The following is a 13,136-nucleotide window of genomic DNA, read 5'->3' as shown; positions in this document are numbered from 1 at the left end:
AGTACCACTTAAGCCAGTCTCTCTCCATTGAGACCAAGTCATCCTGACCTGCAGGGTGCAATATAGTGAGGCTATTGCTCTTCTCAGTCTCTTTTTTTGTTTTGCACAGGTATTAGGGGTCCCAACTGAAGACACCTGGCCAGGACTCTCCAAACTCCCCAACTATAAGCCAGGTAGGATTTAACTCACAAGTATATGGAGCTTTTGGTCAGAGTTGCTGATCACTTAATAATTTTTGGATCGTTAATTCATATTAGGAAAAAGACAGAGTTACTAAATCCCTTAAACTACTTGACAGCAGTGTTGTTTTAAGACAGTGCCCTAAGATACAGGCAAAAGTACATGCATGGCAAAGCTGCCTCACTGAGATACATGTTAGGCTGATGGAAGACTTCAGTGTCCCAAGTAGTTAGTCCCAATCTAGTTAGTCCTCAGTGCAAAGGACCAATGTCTCCTGTTTTACACTGGGAAAGCTGACAGGTACTGGGGGACACAGTTTATCTGAACTCTTCCTATTTTTATGGAAATTAGTTTGGGGGCCGTAAGCCTCGGTTTTAAAGGTCACTGTCCCTGATTTTGATGTGGGCAAGGTGAGAAATCTGTGTGATTTATAAAGCTGGCTTCTTTTATTTCCACATGGGCTGGTAGAGAAGTCTGTGTCCTGGACTTCAAAGGGCCAGTTGTCTCTTATTTTGATGTGGGCAGGTTGAGAAGTATGCTTTGAAAAGCTAGCTCAGTCACTCTCCCTCTCTCTCTCTCTCTCTCCCCCTTTCTGTCTTTCTCTCTCTTTTTGTTTAATGTTTTCTCTTGGGAAAATATATTCAAGTGTCAGTGAGGGGGAAATGATGAGCACTGATTCTCAGCCTCTCAGCAGGATCATTCTCTAAGAGAAATATAAAAGTGAAATATTAAAAACCCTAGAATGTGAAATCCACCCATCTGCACTCTAGCCATTCTCTCTCTCTTGTACCCTAAGAGAGCGTGGGGGGAGTCCGTCTCTCTAGAGGGGAAAAAAAGAGAGCAGGGGGAAGAGGAGGAGGGAGAAGACGTGCTTTGAGCAAGAGGTTTACAGGTTTAGTAGAGCATAGTAACATCTTTTCAAAGAAGTGGGTGTTGCTCTGTGACCCAGTCCAAGATGCCCCTCCTTTGATTTTGGTGCATGAACACTAAACAGCCCCCATTTTCACATGGTAGCCACGACTGGCTGAACAATAACCTGGTCTCACAGTCGAAGGGGCTGGAATCCTTCACACAATTAGCTGAGACACATTAATCAAACCAGCGTGAAATGGGAATGTGTCGCTGTCCACAGCAAGTTTAATTTGGATAGGGAGAGAGCACAGAGTAGACAGCTGGAGGAAGCACTTTCTTCTCTAACTTGCTGAAAGCTTGGTAGGGTACTCTACATGTTTTGAAGGGAGGGAAGACATGCTCATGTGGATGACAAACCAATGACAATTTTTGACAGCAGTCATCTCTGCATATAATGCCAAAAACTCTCCCAATACTGAGCGATACTTGAAAAGTGGGAGCACAAATGGTAAACTAATGAAGAAATTAGTAGAATCAACACGGAATATCTGGGTGCCCAGAACTGTCCTGGGCAACAATTCCTCCAAGCACTGTTTTGCCTGAGCAGCAGCACTGTCCTCTGCCGCTGCGGAGGATGCCAGTGACAGGGCTGGGAGGAGAAGACACGCACCTAGGCAGCATGGAAATAGCTGCAGTCAGTATAAACAGTTTTCAAACCTGAATTGCTTTCAGACTGGGTAGAATGCTTTGTTAATGGACTACAGTGGGCCAGAAGTGCCCTGTGCCATGATGCCATGATGCTGGTGGTATTTGTGGCTGCAGCAGACAGAAATGCAGGAGTCAGTGCAGAAGAGGACACCCTCCCGTGGAAGCATCCCACCGTGCTGGCAAGAACATGGAAGAGGGCTGCTGAACCAGTGCTTGGGGCAATACCTCTGCCAACTGGAGAGCCAGCATCCTTTCCCTTCCTGCTGAAGGAGATCCAAGATGCTCCAGCCACACAGTGGAGCCACACGTGGCTCAAACCTAGGATGTAGAAACCAGCCCACTTAGAATAAGGCTGTGCATATGTGGTTAGACTATGCCCTAGTCATAAACTAAACCAAGTCAGTTTTTGATGAGGCTGCCAGTAAAAAGGCAAATCAATCTCTTTGTTTAAAGCTATCTGCTTTAAACATGCCTTGAGTACTTCCCCCCTCTCCCCGAGGCACAAATGTTGCTGTCCCCCCAGGAAAAGCTCTGGAGCTGCTTGAGGAAACCTTCCCTCTTGAGGTTCTTCCCAGCCCAGTGGAGTGAATTCCAGTGCCTGGGACAGTTCAGATAAGCAAACAAACTTGGGAAGCTTCCCCAGATCTGATGGCTTGAATGCTTTTAGCTAGTCCTATTGATGTTTGCAGTGAGCACAGGCAGCAAACAAACAAACAGGTTCCTGCCTGAGGCAATGCACGAACACGCGCAAAACAAAGCTCTGAGGTGTGATCCTATTTTCATTGAAGTTGATGGCAAAACTCCCACTGGATTCAGCAGTGTAGGCTCAGCCCCAGACTGAGGTTGTTACTGGAAGGGTTCCTGAGCCAGGTGGATTAGTAGGAATCTTTGAAATGAAAGCTGGAAACCTTTAGATGTTTTCCTGTCACTACTGTGGGCTTGAGCACATCCTGCTGCAAACCCTGAAGAGGAGACAGAGTGTGAGAGTCAGGCACACATAGGGCAGCTGCAGGAAGAGTGGCTCCCCTAGCTCCTCTATGGAAAATTGGTAGGAGAACTGTGCAAGGCAATACTTGTCCACCTGTGCCCTTGCCATCTTGCTTAGAGAAATTCAGAAATGGTCCCCATGCCCTTTGCCTGAAGTTTGACAAAATCTCAGCCCGTATCCAAACCCAGGTGAGCAGGGAGACAGGTGAGAAACTCCTCCTTGGCCAGCCCTGTAGCTTCTGATCTCCACTGGAGATCTGGGACAGGGAGTTACACACAGACCTGGAGCCTGAAAGCATGACATTCCCCCAGCCCTGGCTTCAGAACTGGCTGCTGCAGAATGTGCAGGGCTGGGAGAGCTCCAGCCCCATGCCCAGTGTGCTCACTGGCCCTCTCCCCAGTTCTCTGTGCTTAGGAGCCCAGCCCGTAGCGACAAGACTTTGCCCTGTGTTTGTTCATTTGTTCAGTTCCCCTCATTTTGCTTTCCCTGAAAGAGGCAGTTGTAGCTCTGTTAACACTATTTTTGAAAGCTCTCATGCTGTGTGAGCTCAAATCCTTGCATTAATCTACTGCTGTGTTCATTTCACTGCACTGAAAAGCAGGGAGTTTAAATCCCCTCTAAACACCATTGGTGACACCAGAAGGCCAGTGTTTTGATCCAGCCCCATTAATGGTTACAAGTTTGAATCTAGACAGCAGGGGTCAAGGGCAGGAAAGGATTAAGAATCACAGCCCATGACATTAAGCTAGTGCTTTTGCCAAACTGGGAATACTTGGAGCACCCAGTGCATTGTTTTATGCTTCATTTTTCTGACATTTGGATTGCAAAGAGGGGAAGCAGTGCTTATTTGTTTATAATGCAGTGAACTTGCTGTGAGCTGTAATTTGCTGTGAGCGAGCTTTGCTCCTCCATTTATCACACAGACTGACTATAAAGTTTCCTATGCCAAGTAGTATCGCTTCCCTTTGCAGACTCATGGTGCTCACTTGCCTTTTCAGGTACACCAACAGTTTTCATATTAATCCTCGTTTTTCAGATGTCTGCAAGCTTTGCTATGCTGAATGAGATTTAAGAGTCAACTCTTTCTCCTGATGACATTTTCAGTATCTCCTGCTTTTCCAAAATGCCACCGGCAGATGGAGGCAACAAGCAGCAGGCAGTGAAACACAAACATCAAATGGCATTTTTGAAAACGCAGATGAAGTCTGAACTCTGAACGCTGCTTTTTTATTATTATTATTATTATTTTTAATCTCACTTTTTTATGCTGATGCTTCATTTAATAAATTGGATGGTTGGAAACTGAATTCTAAAATGATGAAATTCTTATTGTTGTTATAAACTGCAATACGGCTTTGATCCCAAAGGGAAAAGCTGTGCTGCAGCTAAGGCACAGTATATGCTGGCCAGACTGAAGGGAAACTCCATATCTGGCTGGCACTGGGCACAGCCTGCACTTTACAGCCTGCCACACGGGCAGAGCTCGTCCTGTCCTGCAGCCACACAGATTTCACTAATGAGAGAAATTTTCTCTTCAAGCCTGCAACCTCAGTGCCTTCATCCAACAGCACGAGGCATCTCTCTCTTCGTCAATTAGGAAAGTTTAACTTTTGTCCTCTGGCTTGCTTGCCTCATTATCAGTTCATTAGCCACTTCCACCTGGGTTTTCATGTAGGGAGGTATTTCCTCATTAGCACACACTGCACTGCATACTGATAGAAAATAACAAACCCAAGCACTACCTTTCAGATCTACTCACACTATTAAAAAAAAAACCAATCAGCCCTACAGGATCCCATCATTTCGTGTGTATGTCTATCATCACTGTAAGATGATTAAATCAGTAGTTCATCCACTTTGTGTGCGGTATCTCTCACCTTCAAGGAGAAGCTGTTTACACTGTTTTACAGTTTTAGATTGGTCTTAATCTTTACAGTAGGAAAAATGTTTACTGCTCTGCTCTTACCCTGCTCAACACAATGGGGCCTCAGAATTCTCTGTGGGTTTGCCTATATGGGGTCAGTCAGGAGATTAATCTGAACTGATTTAAAGTGGATTAGTTAACTGCATTAAATCTTGAGTAGAGACACAGTGTTTTCTTACCCATATCTTCCAGTTATAATCAAAGCTCTGTCTACTCTAAGTGGCAAGTTTGGCTGTCCTCACTCAAGCAGAATTCTGTACTGAGAGATTTCTTTGGACTGGAACAGCAGTAGTTGGTTTACTGACTCTTATACTACCCCTTGTAGACAATTATTAATCTCTCAGTTATATAAATGTTAAATTATAGTCAAGAATCTTGCTCAAGACATAGCAATTTGAGTATTCCTCCCAGTTCCCAGCAAGTGAGCTGGTATTACTATCTGTAAGGTAAGGAAAGTCCAGTTTCCTCCCTGTTTCACACAAGCAAAATAATGTTCCAGTTAGATTTAACTGAGACCTTTTCCCCTGCCATTAGCAACCAAACTTGCATTTTTTAACTTCTATATTAAACTCCTTAAAGAATATTACAGTTAAAAGATTTCAATAACAATATTTAAGTAATTTCGGCACTTTTGTTAAATATTAAAGGGATTTTATATATTGCCATGAAATGTTTCCAGTGAATCAAAACTTTCTGATAGAGTGTTACAGCATCTGCAAGTTTTAGGCCAGCTCAGTGAAGAGGCAAAACCTGCCTCACAAAATAAATAAATAAATAAATAAATAATTCCAAACCATTATTTTAACTCAGTTTTCTTCTCTTTTTCCTGTAAACTTTACATCTCTACTTGGTACAGACAATTTATTTCTACACTTTTATTACAGTTGAGGGGGAAAGGAGAAGGAAGGAGGACCTTGAGAACATGTTAATAGCGATCCAAGAGGAGCATTCTGACAGAATTAATCTCAGTGATTGACCAGGGAAGAGGCTTCTAAAGATATATATCTTCTATATAATGGTGATAATTCCAGAGCTCTGGCACCTAAGCAGTCATGAATCCTACCCCAGATTATATTGCCATTTACTGCTTTACAAATTACCTTACTATTTGGGTGTAAGAGAATGCTTCAGCTGTGACCTGTTACTTACACTGTGATAGACAGGTTTAACAACCTGCTTGCCTGGCTTAATGGTGAAAGATTGCTGCTGGAAAGGTTAAGTGCTGAAAGTTCAGCCATTTGCACTTTTTCAAATTGTCTGTGCATCAAGTCAGACTCAGAGTGGCCCAGCCCCAGGGCCTGCTGCTCTGGAAATGGCTGCACAGGTTGAAGGCAAAGGGGCCTCCTGCTTCATCTGCAGCTGGACACTTCTGTCCCTAAACAGTGTGGCTGAGCTGAGCAGCTTGGTGTGCTCCCTGGCACAAAGAAGGGCAGATGCCATAGGATTTTGCAGGAAAAGGTCCAGCCAAACTTAAGAGGCCAGTTAATGTTATGGCTTTTCTGATGCAAGAAAATGTTTTCATTAATCAGCTGCAAGAGGAATCTTCCACATGTAAGCCATTTATTCATAACTAAGCTTGAGAAAATTCATGTGTTGTAAGAAAACATTTGAAGAATGTGTTTCTCCACATATTCTGGATTGTTTAGAAATCTGTCCTTGAAGAATAGCAACAACAACACAGCTTCCCAAAACTGCAAACTCTGCAGTGTTCCAGTCTGGTAGAGGTGCTTGAATCAATAAGTACAAAGCATGCATGAAAATGGTTAACATGATGAATGATGAACTTAGTGAGGAACTGACAGCAAGAGCAGTGGGCAAAAACAGAGTGGGATCCAAGTGCCTTTGTTTTGTCCACAGTCCTTCTGCCACATCCATGCAGAAAAGCCCCATGTGCCCATATGGGAATACATGAATCTCAGCAGCCCTTGTAAATTGGGGATGTAGACCTGCAAACCTCTTTCTGCTTCCTCACTGTGAAGGCTCTGGGGGCCGATGCTGCATTTATTAAGTCAGAGCAAAGACTTTCACTGTAACAGATGGAGACCCAAAGCCTGTATTGATACACGAAAGGAAAGGGTTACAGAATTGGAACAGTCTTACTAACATCAGTGCTAGTACTCAAATCCTATAGGAATAATGTATATTTATAAATATTAAGATGACAGATTCTATAGGGCCCTTTGAAATTCTGAGCACGTGTTTTTGTAAGGGCTCAAAGAATGAGTTTTGGCTTGATTTTTGTTTCATCGTGTGATTGCATATTACACTTTCTAGAACTCGTTGCTTCCAGGAGACCTCAGAGACTTGGAGTGATCTGTGACAGGTAAGCAACCTGTAACAGCAATGTCAAAATGGCCGCTGGGTTTATTTGTTTCTTTATGCAATTATTTAGCTTGAAATGAGCTCTTTTGGCAAGCTGAGGAAGGGCAGGGTGGCTCTGCAGTAAAAAGTAAATCTAACATCAGCTATGCAACTGGTTATGAGAGATGGCAGTAGAGGTAGGCACAAAGTGGGGCTATTATGCTATAAGGAAGAGGGATTGTTCTCAGGTAAGCAGCAATTCTCAGATAAACAAAATTAGATGCAGCTTTTTGCGGGGCACAATTTGATTCAGAAGGTCCTGCTTTCCCAAGCCCTCTTGCCCAGACCAAAGACAGACTTTGCACTGTCTCAATTTTCATTTCTAGAAACATGCTGTAGGAACATTGCTCAATAGTGGTAAGAAAGACATACCAGGGCAGCATTTACACAAGACAATGAAACAATCCTCTGATTAGTTAGGAGAGGAAAATTCATATTCTTCAGTAGCCAAAATCTACAAGACTAGGGCCTTGGTTACATACCTCAGCTTGAACAGGCACCCACACCACCAAACACTCCTGAGCCTGTAAAGGAAAGGAGTATTTTTCAAGTATATATGATGTGCATGCACACACAAGCATACATGCATGCATGCATATATATACACATGTGAAATAAATGTATCAGCAGGCAAAGTGCCTAACAACTCAGAGAGTCATTAACATAGCACTCCCTATACTGATTTTGACAGGTCTCTCACACACAACAAACTTCATAGATAGGATCTGTCCTCAGGACTCAGGTCAAGAATCAACTGTTCTTTGTGGATGTAGCCACGTTTTTCATCATTGCTGTTCATTATCTGTTCCGCTCATCACTTTGGATTCACCACTGCTCAAAGGAAATATGCTGTCCTTTAGAGCTGTGTTTCCCAGACTGTTCTGAGCTGCTGAACAAACTTGCTGAAGTTTTCAGCAAAGCACAGGTTGCCGAGATGCCAGCCACTGTCATACACATCTTCAGAAAGACACAAAGCTCAGTACATCCCAACCCCTGATAACATACATCCTAGAACAGAAGAGACCCTCTCTCAGTCTGAACAAAGAAATAACTATGTTCCTTGAAACTCTGCTATACTGCACTTCTGCTTTTTGGCTGTGGTCCCTTGACAGGCTCCCTCAGTGCTGCATGCTGACAGGCCATAGCAGAGCTCTGGCTGCATGTGGGCTGGCCCTAGACCTATAAGGCATCCCAAGGCCTTCTTGAGAAGGAAAGAGCTGCTTCACACAGAATGCTCAGCCATGAGTCTCTATGGCCAATTAAGAAATCAAAGGGGAGCTCTGTGCAGAGCTTGCCTGTCACCAGGAAGCCTGAGCAGTGGTGGGAGGCTTCCATGGTGGCAGCTTGCAGCAGCTGGGTTATGGGGCAGCAGGGCTCGGGTAAGATCCCATCATATCCTGGGTAGCATGGATCTAGTAAGCACCTCTGGATGCTTCAGCTCCCTATCTGTCCCTGCACCCCTGACTGCACAAACGTAAACTGTTTTGCAGGAGGTGAGAATTCAGCCCTTAAATACCATGGTGAGGCTGGATACCTTTCACAAATGCTTCTTAGACATTTTATACCCTCAGAACAAAACTGCTGCCATGTCAAATGGAAAGAGGGAAAGCGGAGGGGTGGGGGTTCCCGGCCATGGTCTCATGGGGATGGGGCACTGGGGGCAGAGGGATGAAGCCCAGCAGAGTGGGCTCCATGGGCCTCCTGGTGCTGAAACATGATCAGAGCAAACAAACAAAGCAAAAGCTGTAAAACTAAATGACTGTTTTTATTTGTTTGCTTGTTGGTTTGTTTTCTCTCCTCCACTTCCTTGTCCCCAGCTGCGTGCTCCTCTAGGAAGCAGCTGCTTGGCTTTGGCATCTGCTGGGCTTGGAGCATGTGTGTTGCATCTAATTTAATCTCTCACCCTGGAAAGCAGACTCATCTCCCTGAATCCCTAACACATTTTACAACCAGATACATGACTAGTGCTAGGGTAGAAGATGGGGAATAGATATTTCCTTTAGTTTTTCAGTTTTGACCTCCGATCTGCTCAGTGGACCACTCAGGTAATTCTGTATACTTGCACTTCTCCCTGTAAATTGTTAACACTGACCTCCAACTTTCCAGTTATGCCATGTAAGATACAGTTCACACACCAGCATTTTCCCTTTTACTCACAAACTGCTTTAAAAAAATAACAATTGATTTTCAAAACTCCCCTGAAAAGATAAGCCTGAACTGAGATCCTGGATATATTCCTCAACATAACCAAGCTCACATGGCAAAGTAAATGTCCGAGGAAGCCATGTATCTGCAGTGAGCTTATCCAGCTTCCATGGATCACTATCTCTGCCTCGAGCTCTGAGAAGGGCTGGATCTAATTTTGTTCCGGCCTTCTGGCCTGTGCTCATCTCCTGGACTACTTTTCCCATCTGTTTTGCTAGGCTGGGCAGGATGCCAGCTGCAGAGGACTTGGCCTCCAGAATGCTCACAGCTTTCCCTCCAGGGCGAATCTCTGCACAAGATGCCCTTCTTCATGGCTTCTTCAACCCTCTGCCTCCTCAGCTCTATCAAGTGCCCGCTGGTAAGCTGACCCTTGATTTCACCTCACCAACAAAGACCTACTTCAAATAGCCATTCACAACAAGTTTCTTCAGTACTTTGGACCTGGACATCTTGTTTCTTCCTGCCCTCCCTCCCCACTCCTGTATGCTGCAAAGTTTACATCCCAGTGCAAATTCCACAGCTTGTTTTTCCGTTTTCTTCCACTCCACCGCAGAGTTAATAACAGAAATGGACCTGGATGGGATATGCCCATGCTGCACTTTCAAAGCTGAGGTCTGTGTGCTTTGATGGGCTGTTTCTCCCCCGTTCTATAGCCCTAGGGGCCCTGAGCTTTTCCTCAGGCTGGCTCAAGCTGTGTATTCAGTGTAACTGGCACACTGGTCCTTCCCGATGTCCTGAATTCGCAGCTGCTCAGCATGATGTGCTAGCCCCAGTTCCCTTGGTCTGCTCCTCCTGCTCCCTTTGATGTTTGGAAGCAACAGCTGTTCCTCATACCCTGTCACACCAGTTCTCCCTCAGATTTACCTGACTTATTTTCTTCTCCCCTTGCTGCCTTTTCTTAAGCATGCAGTTGCATATACACAACACACACACATCTGCCTTTCCTGCCCTCAGCTGACGATAAATATATATATAGGGTCTCACAAGTTATAGATTCTGGTTCTCAGGAAGAGCTCCCTCCTACTGGGAGACAGGCCAGAGAGCCCTGGTGTTCTCTGTTGTCTCCCAGGCACCAGCTATGCTGGTTTGTTTTCTGGTGTTTTTCTTTTAAAGATAGGGGCAATTAAGAAGAAACCTTCTAAGACTATGTTGTCAAGCTATTTGAAAACTTAATTTCTGGCTTCTGTGACATATCCCAAGTGAAGGAGCAGCCAGCCAGCATCTCTCCCAAACTGCCGCCCTTCTGAAGGTGCTGTGTGTGCGTGAGCAGGAGTGAGAGACATCTGCATTCCTTTTCTGTTCACCCAGCCACAGAGCACAAATCTACTTTGACACTTTTAGAAAAATGAAAAGATGGAATCTCGCAGGAGCCTGCCTGTGCCGGGGGTGGGGGGGGGGAGGAGGGGAGCACGCACAGCAGGAGGGAAGTTGACTTTTCTTTATACATATAGGGTTTTTTCCATGCAGAGTTTAAATTATGCCTGATAAAAGGAGTTTCGTGGATGTTTCAGTTCTTTCAAACCCTCCTGGCTTCCTCCCAATTAAATGAGGTTTGTCAAAGCCACAGGGCTCTGCTGCTGCCGGAGAGGCGGACAAGCACTTCCCGCAGTGACATCTCCAATCCCCAAGGGAGAAGATGAAAGTGTCAGTGCCACGAGAGAGAGAGAGTGTGGAAAAAAAACAGGTACAGAGACAGACAGTGTGAGAGTAAGGGAGAAAGTGAGGAGAAATAGAAGGAATGAGAAAACAGATTGGCATAATGTGTCAGTCTCTCAGACACATTTCCAGAGATTCATTTCACCTGGGTTTCTACACAATCCCATATTTATTATCCTCCATAATGCAGCAAGAAATACCTTTTGGACAGGCGACTGCATGGCAATAACTTAGCAACCAACATACCGAGGGCAGAATCAAAGTGCACAGGGCAGAAACCAGAGCAGTATGGTCCTGCAAGACCATATTCATGAGTGACTCATTACGCCTGTAAAAATTAGGCAATTCTGAATAACTGCCCATGTACCCATCCCTACTGCCATAAGACATTTGTTCTCTTGTGTCATTTTAGTATCGCACTACTTGAGAATTTAACTGTATCATTTTAAAATTCTGGTTGCTATGATAACACAGTGCAGGTTTTAAATATATTCTGTTCCTACTTTGTTCTGAAGGATGCTGGCTATTAGTTCCCATCCTCTGAAGGAGAAAGTTAAAGCAGAAGGGCAAAGAATGAGTTGGAGATGAAAGGTGAAAGGAGGAGGTTGATCCAAGGTGTGTGAGAGTAAGCAGGAAACAACATTTGAAAAAAATAACGCTCCCATAAGAAATTATTTTCTATTGTCATGAAGTAATTGTAGACATAACTGTCCTTTTTGTAAGTTGCTATGACAAGCTGGAAGCCAGAGGATATTTTTCAAAGGTCAGTTCCTGGGAAAAAAATAATTGGAGAAATGAGTTTCAAAGAACCTCTATGAATAGCATCTTTCTCATTACTGAGGAGAACGTGAACAACCAGACCCTGGCTGCTGCCCTTGGAATGGGGAGGGGAGCAAGGGGTTCTGTGCTTCCTGGTCAGCTCACAGAGTGGGGAACAAGTTGCTGTTGCTTATGCTCATTTGGATGCAAAGTGCTAGGAAAAATAAAAAGAGTAACTCATGCTGCAAGAAAAGATTTTGTCCTCTGAGAGCATTTAACATCCTTTTTCTGGCCTAAGCCAATCCTGAGACAATTATCTGTGGAGCGTAGCCCTGTACTACAGTATTTCTGATAAAACTTCAGCCTAACCTTTGCCACCTGCTAAAGCAGAATGTTTTCTGACCAACTGTGTTCTGTTCCAATAACTCCTGGAAGAAATATGAGATTCTTGAATCAAGAAACCATGACCTGTGCTCTCAACCCAGTGTCAGTCTTGAAGTGCAAAAGGCTTCCTGAGAAGGTACTTTACTCTGTTGTCAAGTCAGACACAATAGCAATTTCAGTCCAATATTCTTAGTCATAACCTTGGTTTATTTCCATCTGTTTTGGCCACAAACACTTTAAAGCAGGCTGGTAAGCAGGGAGGGTGAACAGTGGAATTTGGAGTTAGCACCAGGGAGTTGCCAGCAAAACGTACTGTGAGAAGAGCTCCAGCCATGAAGCTGTAGATCAAACTAGGTTTGCTCCTTTTGGCTACAGGTGGGCTCCCCAAAGCAATTCAAGATCAGTGTGCCAGGTGATGATAACACTTCGCTGTTTGTCCAAAAACTTCCCCATATTTATGCCTTCAGAGACAAGGAGGGGGAGATAGTTTTGATTGTGACAGAGAACTGTTATTTTAATGTTTGCTGCATCTAAACTTGCACAAAGCAAGTTTAGGCATGGGGATGTTAAGGCTGCAAGCGCTGCCTACCAAAAATCCCATTTCCACTGGGATCAGCTAACTCTGGTAGTTGTTAACACAAGGCATGTATAAAGAAGAGCTGGCTTTCACAGACAGCTTGTTTGGGTTGGCTGCTTTCCCTGTGTTCTACATAGCTGAAAGGCTTTTACACTCACTTGTGTGTGCTTTGCCACCTCTGTATACAGAAAATGGACATCCTTCACTGAAAATCAGATACAGACACCTAGAAATTGACGTTTCCACCAAGTGTATGAATCCAGTTTATAGTGTGTCTATAAGGGAATAAACCAAAGCTGGTGATGAGTAGCAACTCAGCTGTCACTTCTGAACCAGAAGCAGTCTTCTGTGAGCTGATAAAGCCAATCTTCTCTTAACTCAGGCAAAACATACTTCAGCTCTTGTGGCCTGACCTCCACAGTAGTGGCTTGTGAAAATACTGACAGGACTCTGAGGTCTTATGCTATGTCATTAAGTCACCATCCTCAGAAAGAGACACTGCAACCTCATAGATGTTTCCAGGAAGCAGCATGGCAAGGGCA

General features: G+C 44.3%; 2 protein-coding genes across 4 annotated transcripts in view; one reads left to right on the top strand and one right to left on the bottom strand.

Moving 5' to 3' along the window:
• ALS2 (alsin Rho guanine nucleotide exchange factor ALS2) overlaps positions 1 to 13,136 on the bottom strand; it is a 75,288-nt gene that overhangs the window by 57,099 nt on the left and 5,053 nt on the right. For 2 of the 3 annotated variants that reach the window (XM_042874279.1, XM_042874283.1), the window contains exon 2: positions 7,496 to 7,537. The gene's annotated coding sequence lies outside the window, so the exon portion shown is untranslated. Of the gene's footprint in view, positions 1 to 1,965; positions 1,997 to 7,495; positions 7,538 to 13,136 lie in introns of those variants that run through there. The other variant, XM_042874281.1, reaches the window with a different exon arrangement.
• The window catches only part of CDK15 (cyclin dependent kinase 15), a 33,988-nt gene that overhangs the window by 18,524 nt on the left and 2,328 nt on the right, over positions 1 to 13,136 (top strand). The window contains exons 10-12 of the mRNA XM_042874286.1: positions 110 to 173; positions 6,927 to 6,975; positions 9,437 to 9,576. Coding sequence (XP_042730220.1) covers positions 110 to 173; positions 6,927 to 6,975; positions 9,437 to 9,576 — 253 coding nt within the window. The remainder of the gene's footprint in view (positions 1 to 109; positions 174 to 6,926; positions 6,976 to 9,436; positions 9,577 to 13,136) is intronic.

Source organism: Lagopus leucura, unplaced genomic scaffold (genome assembly GCF_019238085.1).
Source record: "Lagopus leucura isolate 7727_CA_CO unplaced genomic scaffold, USGS_WTPT01 Super-Scaffold_100012, whole genome shotgun sequence".
In the NCBI taxonomy this organism is placed as follows: Eukaryota; Metazoa; Chordata; class Aves; order Galliformes; family Phasianidae; genus Lagopus; species Lagopus leucura.
This window is presented reverse-complemented; position numbering and strand designations above follow the sequence as displayed.